The 26,940-nt window shown below is 39.3% G+C and overlaps 1 protein-coding gene across 1 annotated transcript; it reads right to left on the bottom strand.

The window, feature by feature from the left end:
* Positions 1-333: 333 nt before the first annotated feature.
* On the bottom strand, positions 334-26,940 carry PLA2G4F (phospholipase A2 group IVF). Its single transcript, XM_085299875.1, has 20 exons — positions 26,540-26,940; positions 23,271-23,343; positions 21,623-21,759; positions 20,454-20,582; positions 18,612-18,652; positions 17,939-17,981; positions 16,240-16,306; positions 15,412-15,581; positions 13,165-13,278; positions 12,648-12,685; positions 11,557-11,692; positions 10,723-10,859; positions 9,386-9,608; positions 8,676-8,790; positions 7,360-7,497; positions 5,394-5,501; positions 4,289-4,483; positions 3,782-3,948; positions 3,113-3,299; positions 334-1,825 (listed from the first exon to the last, which is right to left on the bottom strand). Exons 1-20 carry the CDS (start codon positions 26,648-26,650, stop codon positions 1,605-1,607), a joined length of 2,550 nt encoding a protein of 849 aa, XP_085156001.1. The 5' UTR covers positions 26,651-26,940; the 3' UTR covers positions 334-1,604.

Genomic DNA, 26,940 nt, shown 5'->3' with positions numbered 1-26,940 from the left:
TGTTTCTCCTATTTCAGCTTAAGGTAAGGAATGCTAAGGATATAAAGAGGTATCTAGAAATTTAACCATCCAGAATTCATTGTACAGAACACATCTAAAGACTCAGATTTTTTCTTTTAAACAAATATATTTGAGCCACACTTCCTCAAAAGAGAGCAGTCTCACAATGAAGAGATGCTTGTTTTATTGCTGTGCTGCACCAGTTCGRTTAATTTAGTAAGTCACTGTCACTTATACTGACTCGAGTTCTAATAAAATAAACTATAGTATCAAAATGATTTTGTTTACCTTTAATAGAGAAGGACAAGGGTAAGTGAGAAAATTGTAAAAAGCACATTATCAAAATTATTTTTTATTCAAAGTGAAATACAGTAAGTTTCCATTCAAGAACTGTATCTGTTCATAAGCCTTTACATCATTTTGAAAAGAGACAAATTTCCTCCTTTAGATTTTCAAAGTACGTACATTCAGCTTTATGTTGAAGTTACACATGTAAACAGTGCCTGTTTGCCATCTCAAAAAAAAAAATCCACACATACAAAACTTACACCTATTGGATATTTTCCAACCGTAGAACAGTCCTTTTCTCTAAGTCTTCAGCAAAGTGAGGTAAATTCCATCCCACAACAGAGCAGCAGCTGACATTTTATTCATTCACATTTATAAGGTGTACCTATCTTGAACACAGGTGTGTCTAAAACATATGGACACAAACAGGAGAAAAAAAATCCTTAAACAAGGATCTGGCTGAATTGTAAGCCTAAATGCAAGGAAAAGAGTATTTAATTCAGACTCTTACAAGGAATCTCCTTTCCTCTTATATAGGAAATGAAAAAAGCATGAGATTTATAGCATTTTTAAAATTTCATCAGCTTGTGATGACTAAGTTCAGGAAGAAGCAATCCCTTGACGTGTCTTTAGTTGCTACATACGAAAAAAAGARGGAACTATTATTGTAACCGTTTGTTTTTGGTGAAAAGCAAGTTACTCTATTGAACTTCRGGAGACTAAAAGTCACTATAATCCTTGGGGAGGTAGGAATAGATATCACAGAGGTCTTTCAATCCATGAATTAAAAAAAGGCAAACAGGTAATCAGTCTTGTAAGTACATGGACATCAGCAAGTAGTAAGTTGAAAGCGAAAGACGACATTTACTCTCTCAGTGCGTAGTCAGAGGCTGCAGAATTCCTTGCCAAATAATGTAAGTGGTCATGGAGGTTCAAAAAGCACGACAGACAAAGCTATGGAAAAAAATCAGTGTTTCCTCAAACATCACCACCATCACCAGAGTTAGGGAAATTATACCTAGACACTTGCATAGTCCTCCCTAGTCATCTGGTATCAGCCACTAAGATGAGATACTGGGCTAGATCATTCCCCTTCTCCCTCCCTGTCCCCATTTTTTTAAGCATAGTAACATYAGTGCTGCACTGTTATCCCTTCGTTTTTTGTGAAAGCATCTCTTATCTGGAGTGAATTTTCTGTGTCACACGCATATAACTTCTCAGAAGACAGTTTCCAGCTATTATTTTTCAGCATTCTGGCTTGAATCACACAGCTTCCGTACACTGCAGCCTGTCTGGATCCTTAGTAGCTAAGTCACTCATGTGTTGAAGACTTTCTTCATTTTTCTCCGTTGCAGAGCCAGATTTAGGGTTTTGAAGAGAAYGTCCTTGCTGTTCAGTACATTGTAGCGATTTACTTCCACTAACCTGCTAAAATCATACGGTTCAAAGGTAAAATTTAGCGTACGGTAAGGAGAATCCTTTGTCTCAATGACAAAGTCGCCAAAGGWTTTCTCATCTTCTGATTCACGTTTATCTCCTGTAGCAATAAAACAAACAAACAAAAAAACACTGACAGACTGCCTTTGAAATCAGATTCTGCAAAGAGGATATCACAGCTAACTCTTGGAACCTCAGCTGCTTCCCTGCAGCTCCTTTTCAGAGATTTCAGTTTCTTCAGGTCTCAAAGTGCTTGGAAACTGAAGCTAAAGTATTATTACCCTTTCTGCTTCCACTAGTCCTGTGTCTTGAAGTAAAGAGCATTTCCAGTATGATAAATCATTCAGAGCATCCATGATAACCATGCTCAAAATAGAAATATAAAACTTCCTAGAAGTGCTGTCCCACAACAAAATAAAAGATACTTTGACATCCTGAATTCAGCTGACTTGGAGATTAGTATATACTCATTCAAATATTTAACTTATGCTTTTAGCACCCTGCCACTTAATTGTAACTACCACTGTTGAAAGCTCACTATTAAAGTCATTTGCTATAAACACTTTTGCTTGTTCCTATTGTATAACTCACTGCCTTGAGCCATATTAGATCCACCAGTTTGAAATTTCTCGTCATTAACAAGAAAAGGGAGCTAGAACCTGGTGATCATTTTAATATTAATACAGTTACTATTAGCAGCATACTTTACATCTCACCTGCCTGGAATAGTTCTGACTGTGCTTGTCTATGGGTTTCAAAGGTTTTCTTCAGGATGCTGTTTTCTCCTAGCATGGGAGAAATGGGACACTGGATTCTGTCTGCAGGTATGACAGATATGACCATGCTCCAATCTAGTATTATTGTCTGACAAATAAAGATGGGCTTTACATCCTCTATTAATCATGCTAACTGAAGCAAGGATTGTTTTCCATATCACTTGACCTTAAACTACAAGGGCACAGGCCCCTTAGTATTGAGTTATGTGATCTGGCAAACATACGGGTCTCCCAGGGCTGTTTATTGGCTTATTCATCAGTGAACAGATCAACTTACAATTTAATCTGATTTATAGTGCTCTCCTATACTTAAGACAATTAGAAGTAACAAAATCAACAATCAGGGCAAAAACAGGTTCAGAAGAAAGCAAAATATTGCCTATTTTGATTCTTATAGCTCTTAAATTTTTTGATTTCCCACCTCTTCTCCCACTCTTCCTTCCCCAGAAATGGTGGATGCTGATCTGTCTTAAATGAAAATAATGATTTAATAATTTATAGGGGAATACTAAGAAAGAGGACATGAAAAACACTGAGCCTACTCAAAATTTCCCCAGTCAACACATCCAAAAGATTGTAACAATAGCACTTCTACAAAACAGTTCCCTTACCTGGAGCTTTATACTTCTGAAAGGTGTCATTCACCAATGGGAAATGAAGTACGATGGGAGCCTTTGGATTCCTATCATCCACAAACATGTAACACTCTTTTGGCTTCTTTTCATCTTCATCACTCAACCTGATTTCAGGAAAAGGAATTTCCCGCTCCTTGCAGTATTTCTGAGTCAGCTCTAAAACCTGTTAAACAAAAATCATTAATACCCTATCAGCAACACCTCTAAGATAGCCAAACAACAACCCTCAAAGGGAAAGAAATTCTTCCACAAAAAAGCAACATAAATCCAACTTCTAGACAAAGAAATTCAACTTCTGGTTAGTTTAAAAGCCRCTTTTAAATTAGAAGGATAAAGTTATGCTACAAGGATTTAACGAGCTAAACAAAGATTCTTATTTTAGGTGACATGAAGTTAGGCTTCTGAAGTAAAAGTTTTGAATCTTATTACAGTTCTCACTTTACATCTCCTCATATGACATTCACAGTACAAAGCATGGTACCACAATAAATATTTTAAAGATGTAAGGGTTTATTTTAATATACTTTTTCACTAGAGTATTTGTGTACTCAGCATCACAGTTGATCTGCTGCCATTACGAGTACGATTCTGTGCTTTTTTCCTCAGGCAATGCCTCATGTAATAATCCCCAGATTCGTCTCTCACCTCAAAYGGAGCTTCCCAGGAAAAGTTGAACGACAAGATGACATCCACATCCCTTTCTGGCTGAAGAACCAACGGAAATGGAGAATTGATAGAAAAACCACCATCCACCAAATACAAGCTCTCTTCCATGGGGGTCAGCTGGTTGGGAAATGCATCCAGATGAGTGCCTGGAAGACACTCCAAGTAAAACAAATAACTACAGTGCTTCATTACATACATTGCTTATAAGGAGCAAGTTAACCCTATGCTGGGGCTATAGGAAAAGGAATATGCCAACATATACATTGATCTTTGGTTATTCAGAGAATTAAGTGGAAAATAGGCCTACAAAATCTGATGAGAATGCCTCATATGATAGAAGATACATAGTGGATCAAATTCTGTGCTATGTGTAAAAAGTGGTAAATTTACTGACTTTAGCAGAACAAAGGCAAGCTTATATATGTTCTGCAACACTGCCTGTTACAGAATATTAACATTATATATCCCAGATACAGACTCATTTACCTCTCCAAGCTACAAACTTCTTGACATTGACATAATCTTTATGAAGATACAATCCCTGCATGAAATTGAAGGTTTCTCCACATGTGACCCGGGATGTGAAGAAATCCTGGAAAATTTGCAACAAGGGGCCCCCAGGTATAACCAGGCGAGTTTTCAGCCGTGTTGGATCTCGAAAATGGAATCTTCGGCAATCATCTACAGAAGCCAAGAAAGGAGGCAGAATACGTTACAAATGCTTCTACAACTCCAGCATCTTAAACAGACTCCTCTCCACTCTCAAGTTCAACCAGTTGACTTATGGCTGAATTTTTCCTCTAATAATTCCTACGTTATAAAAAGGTATTATAATGAAATTTAACACAGTTGCACATTCTATAGTTGGATAATCTAAATGCTCTATTTAACATGAATAGCATTACTCATAAAACATCGTCCATATAAATTCCAAACTCACACAATGAAACTCCTGTAACTACATGACAGCACTGCTTCCATTTCATAAAAAGACAGTAATCATCAACATTCCTTATAGCAGCATTTAAAGTTTCAACAATATAAGGTGTGGGGGGGGGGAACAACGTAAGGCTGCAAAAGGAGAGAGGAAAAGAAAATCTCCCTCCTCTTCTTACTATGAGGTTTGAATCACGCATCCAAGCATCTCACAATCTTTCACGTTTCCCTTTCATTGCTAGTGAGGAACCACACAAATGAAGAACAAAAACTGTCATAAAATATTACAAAATTCAAGCTGAACAAGGGTACTGAAACTCTATTTTCCTCCTCCTGATTAGCAGCCCAGCTTCTCTTCTTCCTTTTGTCATCGGAAGATTCCAGAACTGCAGTTTCAAAACATAACTCCCAGAACTAGCCCAAGTTTATAGCCATCAAGGTCAGAAACAAAATAATAAAGGAGGAGGAAGAGAAAATGTACTGAACAATGAAAATTGCTCGCCTCACTGTGTGATTGAAAAGAATAATATATGGCACAAGAGGGATGTCTAAAATGATTCTTTATGCTAGTCTTGAAAACTACACAGCACATTTTGATCTTTCTTATGATCTTTCTAAAAACAAAAAAATCCAGCTATTTAAAGGAGGTTCTTACCTATAACTTTGATGACATCTTTGAAAGAATCCAGAAAGCCCAGTCCTATACCAACCACTTTCATGCAGATATCATCCAAGCTTGCAGCAAAGGCGCTGCCCCATATTCCTGCAGGGGAAATAGAGAAGAAATCAATTCTCGAAAGGCTTGTCGCAATCAGGGTAGCCAAAAGCCCTATAACTCAGCTGCCATTTGACCATTGCTATTCTACCAGGTGATGTTTGAGTTTATACATTGAGTTGGTCATGTGAAATTCTGATACAATAATCTAATGCATAAATATCTACAAAGATAAGTTCTTCCATCAGCAAGGGAAAGAGAGCAAGGGAACGGGAAGATCTAAAACAGAAGTTTTTATGACCAGTATCATCAGGAGTAGATTGAGCAGAGAGATACAGAGAGCTAGAAGATTTAGTGCATAGTATCCTGTGCAAACATAATGAGATAAGCAATCAGCAAGGTATCCATTTGGGGACTCCAAGTAAGAGCAAAAATGGGCAAAGTTCTGTATTCCAGCCACATGGAAATGTCTGACTGAAGCAGTCGTTTTAGGAGCCATTGCAGGGCTCAAAGAGTTCCTGAAACTACAACACAAGGCTGAAAAATTCCAACATTGAGCAAACTGCTATTGTGCCCCATAGCCATGAAGAGAAAATGCTTTTAGTACACCAGCATTTGTTCATATTATCTATTAAGAAAAAAAAAAAAAAAAAAAAAAAAAAAAAAAAAAAAAAAAAAACATTTATAGTCTTCATACACCTGACTGATTCTAATAAAACAGCATCTTTGTATGTAGAACATCACTGCCTGTAGACACATACAAGGAAGATGCTTCAAATGAAGACTCTCCATAGTCCTCCTACATACAAGCAACTGAGGCAAGTTGGAGAGACCAGCTAAATACTAAGGCCTAGAGAACCATTACCACTAATAGCAGCATCTCTAGCATCAAAACAGATTTTGCTTTACTTGTTGCACTGACATGGTAAAGGACATATCATGTTTGAATTGATTTGTTACTCAGGCACACCATGGCACTAGCTTTAGGCTGCCATAGAGACTAATGCCCAATATGGCAACCAAAGCACACTTATAGACAAGTATTTAGGCAAGTACCAAAAGACTGTAAGCATCATTGAGGTCAGCCTTGGCTAAAAACAACACTACCTCAAGCAGAGATTTTAAAGCACAAGATCATTTGCTTGGACTCTGAAGAAAACAATAGTCTTCCCTGACCTGTTTCCCTCCCCCCCCCCCCCCGTTAATTCTGATGTGCTATAATATATCGCTGTAAGAATTTCATCTTAATTGAGGGGAAGGATCTCAAATTGACACACATGCCCTGTTTAAAAACATTTGACTGGTCTCAGCTTAACATTGAACATTAAACTCTTAAGACTTCTTGTTCAGGTCCTGTAAAGTATTCTTCCCCAGGAATCTTAAGTAGCCTTTTTACCAACAGGCAAGGATAAGGCTAACAAAAGGTAAGTCGTCTTCTGTCAAGCAGAAACCACCATTGAAAAAACTTCAGTGACAAGCAGAGAAGAGCAAAGATCTTGATACAATGAAGCAGCATTCTACAGCGGACAGCCTAAGCCCTGTGAGCACCACTGTATCTATATGGAATAGGATGATGCACAAGTTGGGCTAACTCTGATAAATTTCTGGCAAACATAATAAAAACATAAGCACTAGTTTTTGAAATTAGTTACATTCACTGGGCTTTTTTTTTTTTTTTTTTTTTTACACAGTAAGGGTTAGACTTTATTAAAGTCTGCTTGCAAACTTGAGACCATCAATCCATAATACTATAAAATTGCATCTAAACCTGCAGGTGCAGGGTTTGGCATTTTTTCCCCTTAATTCTTTAGGATAGGACAAAAACGCACAGGTTTAAGCTGATGCATCCCAAAAGCAGAGTTACTCCTTTCCATTTCCCCCCTCTTATTCAACACTAAGATCCTACCTTGTAGAAAACAAATCCTGGGCTCTGGATGTTTTTGGACGAGCCGCCCCATGAAGAACTCACTGTCAAAGTCTTCTGTTCGGACAAAGGCTCCATATTTGCGAAATCCAACTTCATAGGGAGTGAACTCACACCATTCTAAGAATAAGCCAACAGATCAGTGCAGCTTTATCTGTCTCAGAATACAAGAATACTCATGTGATTTCTCGTCACACAAAGATGACAAAAAGGAGAGTTTCCATCATCACTCTGGATTTTCCTGCCACTCTTCTCAGAGAGCCCCTATCTTATTCATCATTAATAAAACTTTTGTCCAGGCTTTCATTGATTCAATAGTCTTTTTTCTTGACTCTTAGGAAAAAACAAATCCCATCTTGCTCCGTCTTGACTTTGTGAATGCAAAAACAACCTGCTTATTTCACCTCAACTTTAAACCACTGTGATAGCTCCCTTTTCTATCACATCAAACAAAAGCTGCTTCACTTCTCACAGCCTTTCATCACACTACTTATCTCTCAACAACTATTACAGTATTGACCTTACATTTCACTTGACCCATTGTGTCAGGCGTCATTATTTGCTTATTGAAATGGCCCCTCATGCTTGAAAGCTTTCCACAAACATTCACTTGTCAAATTCGTTGTAGTCCAAGTTCTACCTTAAAATTCTTGTTCCTTGCATATACATGCACACCCTCCAAAACAAAAGGAAAAAAGACCAACAGTGGTATGCAGGTGAATGTAAGAGTTTGCGTTCCTATCTCACTATATCTACCATCACTTGTTGCCTCATACTTAAGATTTCAAGTGTCCTAGAATAGGGGCCTTCATTTTGTACTGTAGTTTTACAACCAGCAAGAACCTCAACTGTTATCTAGCACAATTTCAATGACACTTGCAAGGTTATCAATGCATCATTTTACCTGAATCCTACACAAATCAAATATCTGAGACTACAAAAGTAAGATCCTAACTGTTCGAAGTAGGCCAACCAATGACTTATACAAAGATTTATTACAGGGATCTTCCCTCTGAAACACCTGAAAGTTTCAGATATTTTCAAGCAAAGCATGTAGAGTGGCTGWGTTAAAACTCCTGCCTCAGTCTCACAGCGATAATGAAAGCTTTTGCAGATCAAGATACCAACACTCCACTAATCAATATCTGATCGCTTTTGTGCTAACCAACTGCTGCTTGAGCCAACTTTCCTTTTCTCAGCTACTTGTTAATTGAGTAGTGTTTCAACAAAAGGGACTGCATAGGTGCAAGGAATTTATATATTTTAAACAAACAAAAATAAGACTGCCATGTTCATACCTGCAAAGTCATCACTACTAATGTTTGGTCTCACGTTGACAGCAGCATAGATGGGATAGGGGTTCTGGGCCCATTTCACCGCTTCTTGCTGATCAGACAGCTTTGATGGGTCTTCCTGGTTACAGTGAGGAAGAAAAAGCACACTTCAAGTCAGACAAATGTTTTCTCTACACTGATATTCTGAAGGTCTTCTTAACATCTCTGACTGTAACAATACTGCTAATTCGAAGTCCCCTTTCCCCTCCCCCCATCTGTGATTCTGTGATGGTTAGCTTCACATGGAATATTTCTGCAGCTGTATGTTTAGAATGTCAGCTGTTATTAACTAGCTAGTTACTCTTCTAACTGTAATTACTGATTTCAACTGACATAACAGCAATCCAGTTTTACAAAGCCAATATCTCCATTTTCTCAGGCTTAACCCACCAATACAAAACCTATTCATTTTTAACAACAGTCATTCAAAATAAACAGTTTTGTTTTTCTTTCTTTAATAGCACTCTTCTAGAAGACTTCAAAATGCTTTCCCAAAGGGTGTTGGGAAACCTGGGGCCAAAAGACATGAGAACACATTATACATTCAGTAACATCTCCTATTCTAGAACAGTTCACAAAGAAAAAGATTAATTTCTTCACACACACGTGTGTGTATGCAGAGCTCCCACTTGGGAGACAAACAGCAGCACTCATCCAAAGGTGAGCTCCTTTACCTTCTGTTGTAGGAAATACTCCACAATAAGGCCCCACAAATCTGTGAAGGAAATATTCCGTCCACTACTCTCCATTGCATTCAGCTCTTGGAAATAATATTTCAGTCGTTCAGGGGAAAATGCCCCTCCTTTGCTGCTGGACACAGCATCCTGAGCTCTGTTGATGGCATCTTGAAGGTCCTTCTGTGACCAGTCAGGGTCTTGATACAATGTAGATAAACACCTGAAAATATTGCATGAAGAACATCAGTAATAACATCTGTTCAAGCACTGATTTCTAGCTAGATACTATTAACTTCTGCAGCACTGAACTAAAAATCTTGAGAAGCCTGGCCCCAAGACAAAACATTAGAGAGGAAAAAAAAAAAAGAGACTGCAACAATGGATCTCGGAATTCGAAAACATGGGGGAAAACCTGAGACCTATATGACAGCCTCAGCCTGGTTGCAAGCCTACCTTTCAAGGATGCTCCAAACATCATATATGATTCCTCATATGAGCCAGTTCATAAATATTAATTAACTCAAGTTCCCAATAAACATGAAAGGCAAGCAGATAACAAGGATGCTACTGCATATAGTGGTGGAGGCTACAACCTCCATCAGAATACAAGTCTGCTTAAATGAGAAACTAGTTTGGAGGCTCGCTGTCCTCATGAAGAGCTGACTAGATTTGCTTGAAAGTGACTTTCAATCAAAAGGGATGGCGAGATCATGAGGTTAGCAGAAGAATGCTACATACACAGGAGTCAGATTAACAGGCAAAGCTCTGTAAGTGAGGATCGCACTGTCAGGTTGCACAGCTTCTCAGAGACATCCTATACAAAGGATGATTTCAACCACACACTCCGACTGGCCAGGTCTGACATTGCAGCACATTGCTTCAGCCTACCAAAGGGGCAAGCTGGTGCTACTCCTCCATTCAGCTGCAAGCAACATTTTGGAAGGCAGTGACACAAGTGTCTGCCCAGACTTGTTTCCAGTGACTTGCATCACCTCAGTTATCTTCCTGGAAACAGCAAGGAAATGGGGAATGTGTTTGACGTCATTACATGAATAAAGTTGCTCCCTCAGAACTAAGTTCCAGGAATTCAATTGCCAGGCTTGCAAAAGCAGCAGATCCATAAACTTAGCCAACAGCTGTACGGGTAAGAAGTGGTAATAAATGTCTTTTAGACACTTTAGGATTCTCATAATAACTCTCAAGTGAGAACTCGTAGAACACTTAATTTCATTGTCTGTCTATAGATGGCACAAATGCAGTTTTGGCCATATTTTTGCACCAACACTAGCGTATTCACCTATAAATTTCTGGAACTAACACTGCATGAAGCTTACCAAGTAGAGCCAGAAATGCCACATAGGTATACTGCAGCATCCAAAAGGCCCAGCTGCTGAAGCCCTGCTAGACTGCCATAGAACGATGTCAGTGCTCTCATGCCACCTCCAGACCCCAATACTGCTATGACTGGAACCTGCCAGCAGTAAACGAAAGAATCACAATCAAGGACTTCTAATTTGTCAAGAAATCACAGACCTAATGCTCTTTAAGAGTCAGTCTTACTTATATGAGACAAAGTATCTATTTCTATCTACATTCCACATAATCTCAGGTTTGATTTCAATCAGCACTCATTTCACTGTATTTTTATTGAAATACATTGCTTATTATAACACAGCAGTGCCATCACAGAAAAGGTCCTTACTGAAATTGTGATGTATGTTATCATGCACTTATAATTGCGCACCATACCGTATCCTGATCTSAAACAAAAATTAATCATTTTCGAAACAGCAGCACCTAAAGATCACAGGGATCTTTAGGATGTTGTTCCTGTGGAATGAGCTTCAATTTAACCATTTTGAAAGTGACTCTATCTTCATGATTCAGAGTTCAAAGCCCCTGATACAGGAGCTCAACTAAGGAAGGTACAAACACACATCCTGAAATTTCAATTTTTTTGTTCCAAAAAATCCAAGATGCTCAAAATTTAAGAAATATAAGACTTTGYACTCCAGAACCAATATACTGCAGGCTTCTCTCTCAGGCCATGCTCAGTAGGTTTCAGGCCTAAGGAAAGTTCTATTGGTTACATGCAAAGAATTCTAAAATGTTTAACTAAGTATCAACCGAAGGATTTTGCAAGTCTGTAAAAGTACTGTGCTCAATACCTCATCTTTCCCAGGGGATTCTTTTAAGTTAAGTGCTTTCTTCAGTGCCTCAGAAACTATTTTCTTCCTTCGATCTAAAAATTCTCTCTCCTCTTTACAGAGATCAAAACCCAGGCGTATATCAAGATCCCAAGTACTGAAATAGAAATTAAAAGTGGAAAAAACAGGAATGTCTCAAGGATTTGTAACTTCCAGGGAAAAGCAGTTGCTGTGAACACATTCTAAGCACTGAACTTAACCACTGGATCAAACCGTTCAATGACTAACATTCAAAATACTTAGACATACACTGGTAATGAGTAACAACAGCATTTGGAATTAAAAACTAAACACTTCCCCATTGTATCTTCTTTAATATCTAAATGCAAAGTTTGTATCAAACAGCCATTCAAGTTAAGCTTCATGAATTTTGCAGAAAGGAAAAAGATTCTCAGTAAGTGAAGAAAGAGGATTATATGAGGAGCAATTGAGATCACTGTATTAAACAGGATAGGAGAAATGAGGAGAGTAATTTTAAAACAAGAGTCTCCACACTTAAAGGGCGGGAGGCAGCAGAAAAACTTGCCAAAGATTTGTAGAAGTGGAGCAGGATCTTCAGTTAATGCAGTGACCCTACCACCTCATTAGCCAACTGCTTGCTTTTATGTGCTAGTCTGTTCTTTCCATTCCCTTCTTTCACCCTCCTCCATTTCATAATTTAAGCTCTTCACACCCTGAGGTGCCTTTTCTTACTTGCTACCACAGCACTCTGCATACTCTAGGAACTACTTGCATCGATAAAGCTACTTAAAATCAGCAGCAGCAGCTACCCATTTCTTAGGCTTAAGTATTAGGAACACACAGAAAATTTGTTCAGATGCCAGAAAATTTGTTCAGAATCCAGTAGGATTGATACCAATCCAATAAATGTTATTTTCAAATGAAAAATCACAAGAAGAATATCAAAGGTGATTTTCTTTTTAGATCAATCCTAGAATACAGCGATTGAGACAATGGAGCTCCCTAGAACACCAGGAATAGTCATGCAGCTCCTTCACTACAAGAGTAAGGGTCTTTCCTCATTTTTAGAGGTCTTAGAGYTTCTCACTCACGTCTCTTCAGCTTTAAAACTCATATCCAAACTTTGTCCCTGGGAAAAGAAAGAACAAATCTTGTAATCAACAGTAACTTCACAAGTGAAATTATCGATCAGAATTGTCACCACATACTAAACAAAACACCACTCTCATCCGCAAAACTGTCTGTGGAACACCTTTCCCTTCCATCTATTTCAGACATATTTTCAAGAGCCTCAACAGTGAATAAACAGGCACCCAAAAATGATGATGAAAATATTTCTGAAAGTTTCTTGCTTCTCCTCCTCTTTGATATTTTCCTTTCGCATCCTGACTGTTTGCTTTGGAAAATGGTAAATGTTTAATGATTGGGTCTTGAAAAATAACTTTTTTAAAGAGCTTCACTGAGTAATTTCAGTGTTTCATTCTAGGTCTCCAAGACAACAGCACTCCTAAAAATGACGTACAGTTCAACTTTCCAAATGCCTACAGGCAGTGGAGGGAAAATAATTATCCTAAGCATGTTAAAACATATGCAGAATGTTGACATTACCTCTCCAAGAGAAACAACTCTGTCAACTTTTTGTCCAATAGGAAGGGAATTAACCGGTACAGTCCCCAGTCCCAGAACTGTTGTATGTTGTTCAATATCAGGGTTCACACCATCCTAATAAAAATATAAAATGTCATCTTAGTTTTCAGTCACATGATTAAAAAGTCACATCATGAAGACCATTATAACTAGACCTTTTCCAAAAACGGTCTAAGATTTTAAGAGATCTTGGACCCCTTTCCTGCTCTCTGCTTGACAGATCTTTGCTGGGATAATTTCCATCACTTTATCAAAGCTCAGACAGCTGGTGTTTTTTACATATTTGTATATATATTGTGTCTATTTTATATATATAAACACATATGTATGTATACATACATATACTTGCGTGCATGCACGCATGCGTGTATGACTGCCTCACAAGAATTTGTCTGCCAATACGAAATGTTCCTCCCAGAATCATTGTAGCAATGTGTGTCAAAGAGCCTACAAAGAAACTAATATTCTGTCTTCAGAGCAGGATTTGAAGAGATACCAGTAAGGCACAGTGCTAAACATCAACAAAATAGCAAATAGGATAACAGCCCTACGGACAAACGTGAGCATGAAAATAAATTAAAGAAAACCCACCATATTTACAAGCAGAGCAAATGAAAGTTTATCATCAGGAAATCTTTTAATGTTTTCTCTCACACTGGGCTAGTAAATTATCTTACAATAGTGCTGCATGCATATTTCCAGGCTAAAAATACATATTAAAAAACTCAGATAAGAGGGAAACACTCAAACCCACACAGCTGGCTAGCTGGGCCAGAGCTACTCACCATAGACCTCACCCCATGGGAGGAGGCAGCACCTTAAATAAACAACAGCTTGTCACCTATCCCAGAGCAAGCACGGAAAAGGGATAGGAACAAGGAACTACTCACACATATGCCAGCTGTCTGCTGGCAAAAACAGCGGAATCAGACCAAACGCACCTCTAAGCCCATCATGCTTCCCCTAACAGACCAATAACAAATACTTAGGTACAGGGGAAGCAACACTACTACGTTACTGTCTCAAACAGAGGAAGGATCAGATTGAAGACCCTTGTGCTCTATACCAGCTCTTGAAGCAGTTTGCTTTACTAGCTACTAAGTATCTGTTTGGTTGAGGTTTGCCACCTGGGCCCGTCTCTGGACTTCTGCTCTGTTTTCACTTAGTCATCTCTGATTTTTTGCTTACTGAAGTCCAGGTTTCTGCTCTTCAGTTCATGCTCTCTGCTCAATCCCACTCCAAAGTTACTACTCCATATTCCTTCTTGTGCCCTCTTACACATAGTCACCTCCACTGTAGTTGAGACCAGCATCTTCCTCCATACTGTCTGACTGCCTGTGGGGATGAATGACAGCACAGAATAGTTTCTTTGCTCTCCTTTTTGGTGTTTGGCCATACTGGGAGAAGCCATCACAGCAAATGCTCAGTCAATCCTAGGGAATATCCACACAGCACAGGTACCAGCAGAAACTGTGAGGTGATGGACAATGCTAAATAAACCTGTGGTAATGGTATGTGTTCTGCAAGTGTCTAACACAAAAGATTTGTATATAGACTATTCYGACAGCTAAAAATGAAGACATCTCCATGTAGTGAGCACATGCAAATTCAGATACCTTTTATCCCTAAGTTTGAACAGATTTTAAAGGATTGGGGAAGGAACAATTCTAACACAAGTTCACCTCCTTTCCCAATGTAAAAGATGCAAAGAAATCTGCCAAGTTTTTATTCAATTTTTTTTAATTAAGAAAAAAAAMCTATTTTTAAAGTAGTAACAGAAAAACTTCACTCTTCACACAAAAATTCCTAATGCTTAACCAGAAAATAATAAATCAGCTTGAAACAGGCTTATAGCCTAGAAAAGTTTGACCTGAGCAGTTACAACATGGCAGCAGTAAGTGTAATTGAAATGGAGTATCTGGAAATTGATGAGTAATTTTAATAACAGATAGTTGCTTCAGCATCACATATAGTATTCAACAAGAAACTTGCTTCCAATGCAAGCTTCTGATAATTCATACTTACCTGAATGACATACCAAAAATTGATGTCTCTGACATCTGAAGAAGTCCTTAAAGTTCTTACAATGAACTTAAATCTGTTCAATTTATGTTTAAGGACATTTTTATGGACCAAAGGCATAGGCTTCAGAGTGGATTTATTCAAAAGTGAACTGTAAACTCTGCAGTTGTCCGCATATCTGCTTACCTGTAGGACAGATATGGTTTGCTCCAGCTCCACTTGCAGTTCTGGATGCAATTCTTTGTCCACATGAAAGACAAATGAGGTTCCATAATCTTGCTCACTGTCAGGTCTCCAAGGAATACACAACTGTTTCTCATATGCCCCTGGAACAGATAGCTTGACCTCACAGCTCCCTGTGTGACAATGTGGACATTATACTAAGAAGTTTAGATCACAGGAAATAAATTTAAGTATATGTAGAAAATCAGATACTGTTCATAGAAATACAGCTGAGACTAAAGAGGCACAAGTAAAGACTCCTAAGCTCCCACATTTGTAAATATATGATGGGAGGGTCTTAAAGAGGACAAGGCCATATTCTTATTGGCAGTGCCCAGTGATAGTATGAGACACAATGGAAACAGACTGAAACACAGGAAATTCCACTTGAACGTAAGAAAACACTTCAGTGAGGGTGATTGAACACTGGAACAAGATGCCCAGAGAGGTTGTGGAGACTCCATCATTAGAGATACTCAAAAGCTTAATGGAGACAGCTCTGAGCAAGCTGCTCTAGCCGACCCTGCTCAAGCTAGGGGCTGGATCAGATGATCTCCAATGGTCCCTTCCAATCCCAGCTACCATCAGATTCTACAAAGTCTCTCTCATGTGGTGCCCAGTAGAAGCAACCCAATATTATTTAGCTTTAATTTTTAACATTGTATTAAACAATTGTTTTGAAGGAAGCAAATAAAAATGTACTGTAACACCAAAGGATCAAGCCTCCTCTCTCTCCCAAGGGACTGAGGTACTGAAAAGTAGACCTGCCTTAAATTCTGCAGGCAACCCTACCTTGCTGTTTCTCTTTTGATTTTTCCTCTCTGTTGACAGTACCCTGCAGAGACAAACAAGGATGAACCTATAAAAAAAAGAAAACAGTTCTGGTTATGAGGTTTAAGTTCACTTCACTGTTGAAGCTTAATCTACCTACTATAGTAGGATTGGGTTTTTCTGGCAGGTTGTGTTAGTAAAAAAATAAACAAACAAAAGAAAAAAAAACAAAAAAAAACAAAACACACCTCACTCACTGACAAACATGTGCTTTCACATAAAGAGCAAGTTTTGTTTCAGTAGGAAAGGATTATTTGTTCTTATTTCACACTCAAAAGCGCTCTCCTATTCCAGACATTATTCTTCTTTGGAACCTGTTCGTCATAGGTCTCAGCACTTGAGTTTTTTCTGCCAAGGTTTTTGTTTCAATGGCTGCATGAGTGCCTGTTCACAACTGACTCAGGTCCAAGTTAGCACTTCATAAAATCTACCATGACTTTCTGTCCTGAATTGTCCATGTCCTCATGCAGTTTAGTCTCACATCAATTAGCTTCCTTCAGGCAGGAGATGAGAGATTTAATTGGCTATATTGGATAAATAATTGGATATAATTGCTCTCAAAGACATGAAACTCTTCTACTGCCTGAATATAAGACTGATTTGCTGAGGGAAATATGACTACAAGAGCCTCTCTTCTGTGCAACAGTCTACACTGCAAGCTACAGCACTTAAATTTGGAACATCACCACAGATTTTTTTTTTCACTTATCAGGCCTCCAACAGTTACTAGTTCTTGTCACAAACCCTTTGATTTGAAGTTAAGCTAGCAAAACCATAAACAATTGTTCCATACAGGAACAATGTGGAAGGCAGAAGTGCATTTCTAAGGAAGATAGTTTTGAAGATCTGGTTTCATTTTAAATCTGAGTATTTCCAAATTCTCTAAAAGGTTGCAAATGAAGCCATGATATTTAGATGTTGACATTTTTAGGGTAGCAAACATTTGACTGAAACAGAGTTTAAACATTTTTCAAGAAAAATGGATATTTTCAACAATGATGGAATTTTTCCCACCTCCCCTTTTACCTTATTGCAAAACATCAATCCAAAAAAAAAAAAAAACTTCATTCACAAAACTAAAAGAAAAAACACAGCATTCTGAAATAAAGCAGTCCCTCTCCATTGGAAAGCAAGACAGGTAACAGCACTTGTACTTTTAACACATAATGCACCAATATTTTAGCCTGACATCTCCCCGAAAGAACAGACGAATCACTCAAGATGAAGCCTCCTGCTTTAGGACTCAGGTGTTATCTACTTCCAAGGAGACTGAGTCTCATTACTAACGGCACTCTGAAAAGCCTGGAAATAACAGATTTTAAGATAAGAAGGTAGATAATACCTGACCAGCATCTAAGTGAAAGAACTAAGGCTACTTTACAGGACTCAGTAGCCTTCTAAAGACAATTTCTGCATCCTTTTAAACAGTCACTTTATACTCYACTAACAAAAAAGTTACTCCTCTTACAAATCAGCAAATTGTATAGACTGAGAAAAACTTTTAAACCATCAAATAGAAGAACAGTTAGATKTCAGAGAGGAAACAAGATGTCTGGATTTAGGAGATTAATGCTAAATAATTCCTGTCCTCTCATTACTAAAAAACCTGCTTTGAGGAGTAAATCCCAAAAYATTATCTATTTAATACCCATGCACTCACCACAAGGACTCCATTGGTCAGTACCTCGGCAGGAGTATCTGAGCTRTTAAAGGAAGAGATTTAATATAAATCAGTTTTGGTTTTGATTTGCCTCATCCTACTTCATGAACTACCTGCTTGAGTAACAAGTGGAAAAGGAATGGCTGCGCAAACGATACTCTGACACTAACTATATTTCACTTCACAGCAAAATGGGAAAAATTCACTACTGAAGGAAAAATTCCTCTGCAACTATAAGCATATGCTGTAAGCTCTCCCCATCTCAGTTATTTTGATATTCTAAAGGAAAGCTGAGACAGACTACTAGATAAATAAAATATTCAGGTGACTGCACTGCAAGTTTAACTATAAAAGTTTTCTTTTTCTAACTAATTAGCTCATTCCAAAATGATGAAGTCACTCCTTTGCAGTGTTGCCACTCCCATACAGACCAACAAAATTGTATTTCTTCAAGAACTCCAAAAGTTTGGTGATTGTAGCTTTAAGGACATTTGCGATCAGCCTTTGGTGAATTAATTCAGAAAAAGCAAAGAAAATGTCAGGCATTAGCTTTCTTTTTTCTTCTTTTTTTTTTTTTTTTTTTTTTTATGGATAACAATATCACTGCACAGAAAATGTAGCTAAGACAACATATCCAAAGAGCACAAGTTCATTGACTTCTTTTCCAACTCACCATTTTTCCAAGTAAAATTCTACATCCAGCTCTTCATTAGCCTTTAAAAACAGAAGTTGGACACAGGTCATCTTTGACTTTGAACACAACAAGTTCTTCCAACAGATTAAGCTTTCTTCCATTTAAAAATCCATCCTAAAGACTTTTGTTGCTTCTACAAAAACTCCAGTTAAATTTGAGGGCTGAAATTTATGCCATGCTTTTTGTTCCTTAAACATTCCCATTGTCCCAGCCATCTCTTTTCTGACAAGACATGTCTGTGTTTAAGGCTACAAGCACAAACCAGCAAGAGTTGGCTCTCAGATCCATTACTACACTAATGGAAAAATAAAACTCTTTTGGGTCTAGCACTACCATAATACTGTCTGAGAACAGCTTCTACAGCAGGTTATATGCTTTCTTACATTTATTATTTCAACAGATTACACTTTCGGTTATTCTGTCATATATAGACTTTAATCCATCTTTCTCCTCCAAGCATCTCTCCTCTTTCTCAAGCACAGAAAGTGCTTGATACCAAACATAACATAGCTTTTAAAATAATTGAGTAGAGGCTAATTTGGGCAATTCTCTTTACTAAAGCAGGAGCTTCCAGTCGCACAGTAACTGATCAAGGGCCACATTCAGCATTCTGGAAACAGAACAGAGTTAGGAGGAAGGAAGAAATCACTAAACCTCTTCCTTTGTTCACAAACCACCTAAATTGCCTGTAGCACTGCACGACTAACACCTCCCTTCTAACCGCATACCAGTTAGTCTGCTTCTGATCCCACTAAGAGCATAGCTTTCTCAAGAAAGCACATCATTGGCTCACCTTTAACCTAGGCCTACCGGAGTAGGGTGTCAGATGATCAGACTCATGATAGCTATGTAAAACATGCTATCTCGCTGCAAGGCCATGAGCAGGTGCATAGTGACTAAGAGTAGCTGATATGTGCCAGTGTCACACACACAAAACAGAGTTTAAATGTGACTGAACATAGTAGCTCAGAGAAGATAAGCTATTCTTAGGCTTTTGACTTAAACACAGAGGTAACCTTTACAGCAGTAGACTTCTTTGTTGCAAACTGATATGATCAAATAAGCAAATCCACGATCCCCAGAGCAACTGCTAACTGCAAATGCCTTTAATTTTAAATCTTGTATACATCCTTCTTGCCTGCTGGAAAAAACAATCCCCTCTAAAGGTGTTTCAGCATCTTCTGAAAAAGACCAGTCATCCCAAGCTTCCTTTAGCCAGGCATCCAAAAACTGTAGAAGATAAAAATCACTAGAGATTTTATAAAAATCTCAGATGACAGTAAGCACATATATGCTGTCATCATCTGTTGCAATATTTTCCCTTCTGCCTTTTACAGCCTAGTCAGAACAATCAACACATACTTATGTCCTTGCCCTAAAGGACATAAGTACTCCTACGTCCAAGTGACAGTCTCCTATCCTATTTAGCAAGAATTTAGGATTGCAGATCAGGGTTTTCCAGTTTCCTGTTTACACTGAAGTCCAAGCAGAGAAGAAGTCTGAGTTCCCAATGATCTGGGATCCTCCACAGAAGATCAAATGCAACAGGTATTCAGACATTCAGTAGCTACATTGCCCCTGTAGAAGTAGCAGCCTATACGATCCTGAATACGATTTAACATTAGCTATATGAGACCCAAGCAAACGGAATAAAGAATATCATCTAATAATAGCTTCCCATTTAATACCAATTTTCAAAGAGGCTGCAAAGAGACACCAAACCCCTGCAATTGCAGGGGATCCACTATAGGTGCTGCTCAGTTTCTGTAATGACAAGTCACAGCTCTTCAGAGTTGACTTTGGAAAGAGACTTGGACTAACCTCAGGGTTCAACCTGAATGTGCGCAGCAGAGGCTGACCTGGCTTCATACCCCCTACATCGAAGACCACGGAAGTGAGCTCATCACTAATTAGGACATCCTCATCATAAAGAGTCAGTTCCAGAATGTTCTAAAAGCAATCAGAAAACAAACAGCATAATGAAAGAGACAGTGATGAAAGAAAATCTTGATAGTTGTAGGCAATAGGAGTCTTACACATTAATTATTATCTCTCTCCTTTCCCATCTCTGAAGAGGGTTTACTACTTCCTGCAGGACTTACAGCATAATTAAGAACAAAGCCTCTAAGTAACAACGTTTAGCTAAAAAATTCTGAGCTCCCCAAGAAGAGAGCCACACCAGCTGACGTGTGCATGACACCATCCACCAGCTCAGCCCTGAACAGATTTGCCTGAGGAAGGAATAGCAATTTGCGCTGGAGCAGCAAGAGTCACAGCAGGATGTGACGTGACACCTCGCTTCCTGCTCAGCATCACCTCTGCACGCAGGTAAGCCCAGGGAAAACTAATGGAAATGGACAGGAGGTACACAGCACACCCAGCAACCCTGCAGCAACCAGCTTGCAAGGAGACCAGACTGAATTTAGACTTGTGCTGATGTAGCCTCCTAGCTGTAGCCAAACTGAGGCTTCATGAGCTTGCAGGGGAAGAAATCATTAGAGCTGATAGTTCATTCAGTCAGGTCTTGCTAAGTGGCACAGTGATGTGAATTTGCTTAGTTCCTGCTCTTCTGACTAAGCTTCTCATGCTACCTACCATGTAGAACCTTAGGGCAAGTACAACTACAAGATAACAGCTAGAAAGTAGAAGTAGAAGCAATCCTGAAATAATAGTTTCCATTACAAAGGAAATTCCTTAAAACTTTATCAAGTAACATCTTAACTTCTCTTTTCTGAGTTGTATCACAAGGACATTCATGGAAAATTCTTCTAGCTGTGATCTGCAAAAGAATGTACAGTTACAAACTGTTGTGGTTATCACTGGACAAGTGTGGTATAGCTTTTGCTACTGCTCACACTGCCTATGTGAGTCACCTCAGATACAAAAAAAATGTTTTTGAAGGTAATAAAGATCCTTTAGTTTTGAACGAAAGAGCAAGCCAACATACAACCACATGTAGCCCAACCAGCTTCACAAAACAGACTCCTCACCTTGACAGCACTATGGATTCGATACTGGAAAGTTTCATTCCATTCTGGGTTATCCGAATTGTCGACAACCTGAGTTCGTGATACTACTGGAGATGCAGTGGGCAGTTTCAGTTCCACATAGCAGTCTGCCTTGGACACTGCAGCAAAGAGTGCAGAGACAGATCTCAGAAATACTCTAGTCAAATATGCTCTTCCCATCAGCTCCTCACTTTCGGGATCTTGTTGCATCATAGAAGCAGACAAAATTAAAGCTGAGAYTGGAGAACAAAAGCTTGGAGAATAATGAAGCAAATATATCTTTAAATAAGAGCAAACTAAGCGTTACATATTGACACTTTTTTTCCTCRTTTCATCCAAAGCAATAAAGTCCTTCATAAAAGGGACTAGTGTACAAAATAAAGGGAGCACTTCTCTTTTCWGAAAAGTTTACTGGTGGTATCAGGCCCCCCAAAAAATCCTTCCCTTGCCATCACACAATTCAGTCCACTTGACAGGGTCCCTTAGGACCTTCTTGCTGTCAATTTGCCAGGAAGTTACCCCAAGATACACAGCTTTTACCASACCTCTTTCATTTGTAAAGTTTTGCTTCCAGTGCCAAGAATCTAATACAGTATTAGATTGAACAATGTAGTTTTAATAGAAAGGGAGACAACTTAAACGTCTTTACTGCTGTCGCACTTGATCTCTCTACAGCTGTTACCTGACACATTCTGCAGTTCAGACTTTCACATAACTACATGCTCTCATCTTGTTTGGCTGGGAGATGGGTCTTCTCTGTTGCCATCTCCTACAAACAAAATTAATTCTAAGAGATTCCTTCCTTCCTCCAGAAATGTCTTCCAGTTAGGACTTCTTTAACAATGCAAGCATGGGAGCCATTCTTCATTCCAGTTGAACAGATAGATCATAAAAAGGACTTCTCTGTAGTCTGATTCTAGCTCTCAGCATTTCAGCAGGGCATTGAAATAGTATGTTGAATGCCTCGGACAAATTTAAGGTAAATGAATATCATAAGGTAGTCTAATCTGGAGAATTTAGATCTCCAGTAAGTTTTAAAAACCCAAAAGTCCCAGAGAGCTCTTTCATCATGGATGTGTAAAGAAGAAGGGAATATCTATCATGCTATCAGAAACAGATAAATAACAGTTTTATTCTTGGACTCAGCCAACCACCTTACCTCTTTAAAAAGCTTCAAAGATGTAAATAAAATAGCAGACAAACAAAAGAAAGGGGGACTATAATTAAYTGAGAAATAAACATTTGGAAGCTAGAATTGAAATGAAGGTTGCTATATCTAGTTGGAAGAATACTATTTCAGCAGCAGCAAGGGTGAAAGTTCCCATGGCCAGATAGCTGAATCCAGACAAAGGAACGCAGAGAGGGCCACGGTAGGCTGTGCAAAGGAGCAGAGAAGTAAAAGGTTTCCAGGACTTACTTGATCCTGTTCTGAAAGGCAGCAGAGTGGCTTGGCCTCCTGTCAAGCTTTTAAAATAGATACAATGCTTTACAAGAGAAACCTTTGTGTAGATACAAATAAAGGCAATACACCCTATGTAGGTTTATGAAGTTCCTATAACAATAGTACTTGTGTTGCAGGTGTTCACTGAACAAAATATCAGTTTTCATAACACCTTGATTAAATACTTACATAGATCTGTACCCTTGATGTTTCTGGCTCTGAGTACTTTTACTGTTAGGTTGTAGTAAGGGTGCTTCTCCCACTGAAAAGACAGGAACAAACTCAGCACAACTCAGCTGCAATACCTCTTCTAAAACCACATTAGTGTCAGTTCAGAGAAATGAAGCAGACCAACCAGCTCAAAATAACCTACAAATAACTCCTAGTTTTGAAATAAAAGCAGTACTTTCAATGTCCTGAAAGACAACCATGAGAGGAAAGAATGAAACTTAATATCCTTTCAGCACAGCAACAAGTGATGTCTTAGGCTAACTCTTCCTAGACTTCAGAGGAAAAAAAGTACATTACTTAGGGTTTCCTCTAATTACAGATCAATTTTCAGTTGCTTCATTAACTCACTGATGCTGAAGGATAAACAGAGACTGAAGACACTCCAAATAATTTTCAGCACGACTTGGTTAGTTTAAGAGCATCTGCCAAGGACACATACATATTTGTGCAACAGCACACGTGCCAAGAAGCTTAGTAGCATGATCTGAAGATGTAGAGAGCACACATAGTTTAAAAGCTGGGGGGAGGGAAAAAAAAAAAAAAAGACAAGACATACATATTATACTGCACATCTTCACATTAAGTGAGTGCCATCCACCCTGAGCACTGAATGAAGTTAAGAATCCCTCTGGGTAAAAATTACATGCACAGGCTAGTTTTGAGATCTCACACTCAGACACCACATTAAATCTGTACAGACAAATTGAAGTTATACCATTATTACTCTTAAAGAGCTTATTTGTAACATTAACATGTTAAAGATTCCCCTTCCCTATTTGTTTCTCAGAGCAAAACATGCTTTTGCACCTAATTTCACCCTGAGCTCTGCTCCTCTGATGTTATTTTTTCTTCCTTTGTAAACCTTCCCTAACGACTTTTATTTTCTTCARTCACTGAGATTAGTTTCTCAGGCAAAGTCTGCCTCTGCCCCCTTTACCTCCCCAAGTCCTGAAATAGGCTACAGAAGGAAACTCAAAGTTCAAAAGATTATTTGCACCGATGGCCTAAGGGTGCTGCAATTCTCCATGCTGCTGAAACTACATGATCACACTCCCACACACACCTAAGCAACCCTCACTAGTGAAGTAAACCTGCCCTGACTGATCGCCTCAAACTCAGACACCGTCAACAAGGAAGCACGGGACATGAAGGCTCTGTCCTGCAGGCAGCACACCCCTCTTGCTGCACACCATGCCTCAGCACACCATGCCTCAGCACAGAGTCACATGCTGGCAGGAGGGAAACAGTCCTTTCCAACTGTCTCCAACAACAGGTCATCTGTAGCCAATCATGATACAGTTGAGTATAGATTATGATCTGGGTGTGGTGAACATCAGGGCCATATCATGCAATAGACATTTCACTTTGCTTCCAAGCCTGGGCTGTTAATTATGCCAGAACCTTCCCTCCTGCCTTTTCTAGTTATATTTTAGCTGAGGCATAACATATGACAAGGTGAACTTGAAGAGTAATGGAGCATGAGAACATCAGATGTGTTTTACCTGATCCCAAGGGAAAGGTAGGCAAGAAACGCACATGGAAAATTCCTAGTAGGACAGCAGCTCTATCTGTACACTGGTGGTCTGTGGCATTCACATGACAGATGCAAGCAACCAACTTCTACTTCGCAGTTTACTGATTCTTATGCCCTTTCTCCAGAGCTCAGGAAAGTGCATCTGAAGCAAAAAAAGCCTTAAAAATCCTTAAATGAGTGTACGAGACTAAGCGCTCACACACTCAGCCAGCTAACTATCTGCACCTTGCATATAAGCTGAAGATGTTGATGCAATAACAAGGGACTATATAGCAGATTACAGGATCCAGTAGTCTTTTCTCTACTGTAACCCAGAATATCTGTCTGTAAACAGTGGGATGTCAGTGTTGAGATCCACCGTCACCTCTCAATGGATGCAGACGACTCATCACAAATGCACCGATTTCATTACAGAAAGGTTCTCAATGGAGGGTGAAAGAAGCAAAGTGGCTACTTCAATCAAAAAAGTGTCAGGTTAAGGAGAGCTTTACTTGCTCTCACCTTGCTCCTAAGTGAACTATACTGCCCATGATTCCCTTCCTGCCCATTTCAACCACAGTGCCACAACAGCTTGTTTTTACACCCAAAAAGCCAATTCCCGCCTGTCCTGAGCACCTCCCCAAGAAGTGTGCACCCACAATCAGGAAAGGAGACTTCAAAAACCCACCCAGCACCCTGGTGGTCTAGAAGTCAGTCTTGCCACCAGTCAAGTGATAGATAAGTAGCACTGTGAACAGCTCAGGGTCACAACAGCAGTGACAACTGCTTGGTTTTCAGTTTCTGTTGCCATTACACATGTGAAACTAAGGCTAAAGTTTGGAAAATTAAATCATAYTGAATTCACAAGCACAGTCAAGATCATCTGCTTCCCCACACTCCTCGCTCTACTACTATTAATTAGTCAGTACAAAATTGATTTTCATTGACTAGTAAAATTAGTCAATTGTAAATTGTAAAATTGTAAAAATACAATTTTTTCTACAAGCCAGCACCACTTTGCTTTCTAAAAAAAGTATATTTAAGTGAGCACCCAAGAAGAAACATTTTCTACCATGACTTCCCAAATAAAGTAAGCCAGCAAGATATCCCGGCAAACAGGAAGGCACGGTGCCATACAAACAGCAAGCCATCTTGTGACATTCAACGATCACCTCAATTTGAGGTTCTAGATATAGGGCAGAGGAGGCAGGGAACTGGAGATCTGAGAGACCAGGACTCCTACACGAAGGCTCCTTCACAAACACTTCACCACAAACCAAAAGCGAGGTTATCGGCCAGATCATCTTACGCAGTGGAACGGTTACAAACCAGTTAAGGGACAAACGCTTTGTAACTGTCTTATTTTCTGTGGCTGTACTACACTATTTTGTCTCCAGTGATAAAAAAAAAAAAAAACACATTACGGTAGTGTCTCTCAAGAAAGTACTCACTTACTAGTTTACTTCTGTTCCCCAAAATCTAAGGAAAACAGTCTTCCTCTGCACTCTCTCACACACAAGCTCYAACTGAAATAAAACCCTAGAATCTACTTCAGCATTTTCGTTATGCAAAATTTTTCTCCCATGAGAAACATTTTGATAGATCATCGCAAAGGTACAGGACTCGTTTTGCACACATGCAGCAACGGGAAGTGCCTGCCAAACAGAGCAGCTAAGGAATGCCGTCCCAAAGCACGCGCTGCAATTCGTCTTACCCGCCAGCGATAAAAGCCGGTCTCCTTCCTCTCCTTCCTTTGGAAAAGCACAGCAGCGAGAAAAGGCAGCACTCTGGGTGGCACCGGGCCCCGCAGCAACTCGTGGAACATGGCGAAAACGGTCAGTAGAAAGCTTGACAGAGGAGTACGGAAGACACAAGTCCCCCCCGGAGAGGCGGCCACCACCGGCTGCTTATCACAGGCTGCGGCTGAAGCCTCGCGCAGCGCCAGGCTGCCCTGAGCCGCGAGAAGCGGAGGTGTGGCCTGCACTTGCCAAACAGCCCCGTTCCCAGCCGCCCTGGCCGCRGTTGCAAACACTGGTGAAAGGTAAGGACAGCACAGCAGCACTGCGCAGGGACGCCCTGCGTAGAAGAAAGCGCCGCTCTGTGATTAAACTACAA

This window comes from Rhea americana, unplaced genomic scaffold (genome assembly GCF_003343005.1).
Source record: "Rhea americana isolate MKP2758 unplaced genomic scaffold, rheAme1 scaffold_155, whole genome shotgun sequence".
Classification (NCBI taxonomy): domain Eukaryota; kingdom Metazoa; phylum Chordata; class Aves; order Rheiformes; family Rheidae; genus Rhea; species Rhea americana.
The sequence above is the reverse complement of the archived record's forward strand: the minus strand, read 5'-3'. Positions and strand labels throughout refer to the sequence as shown.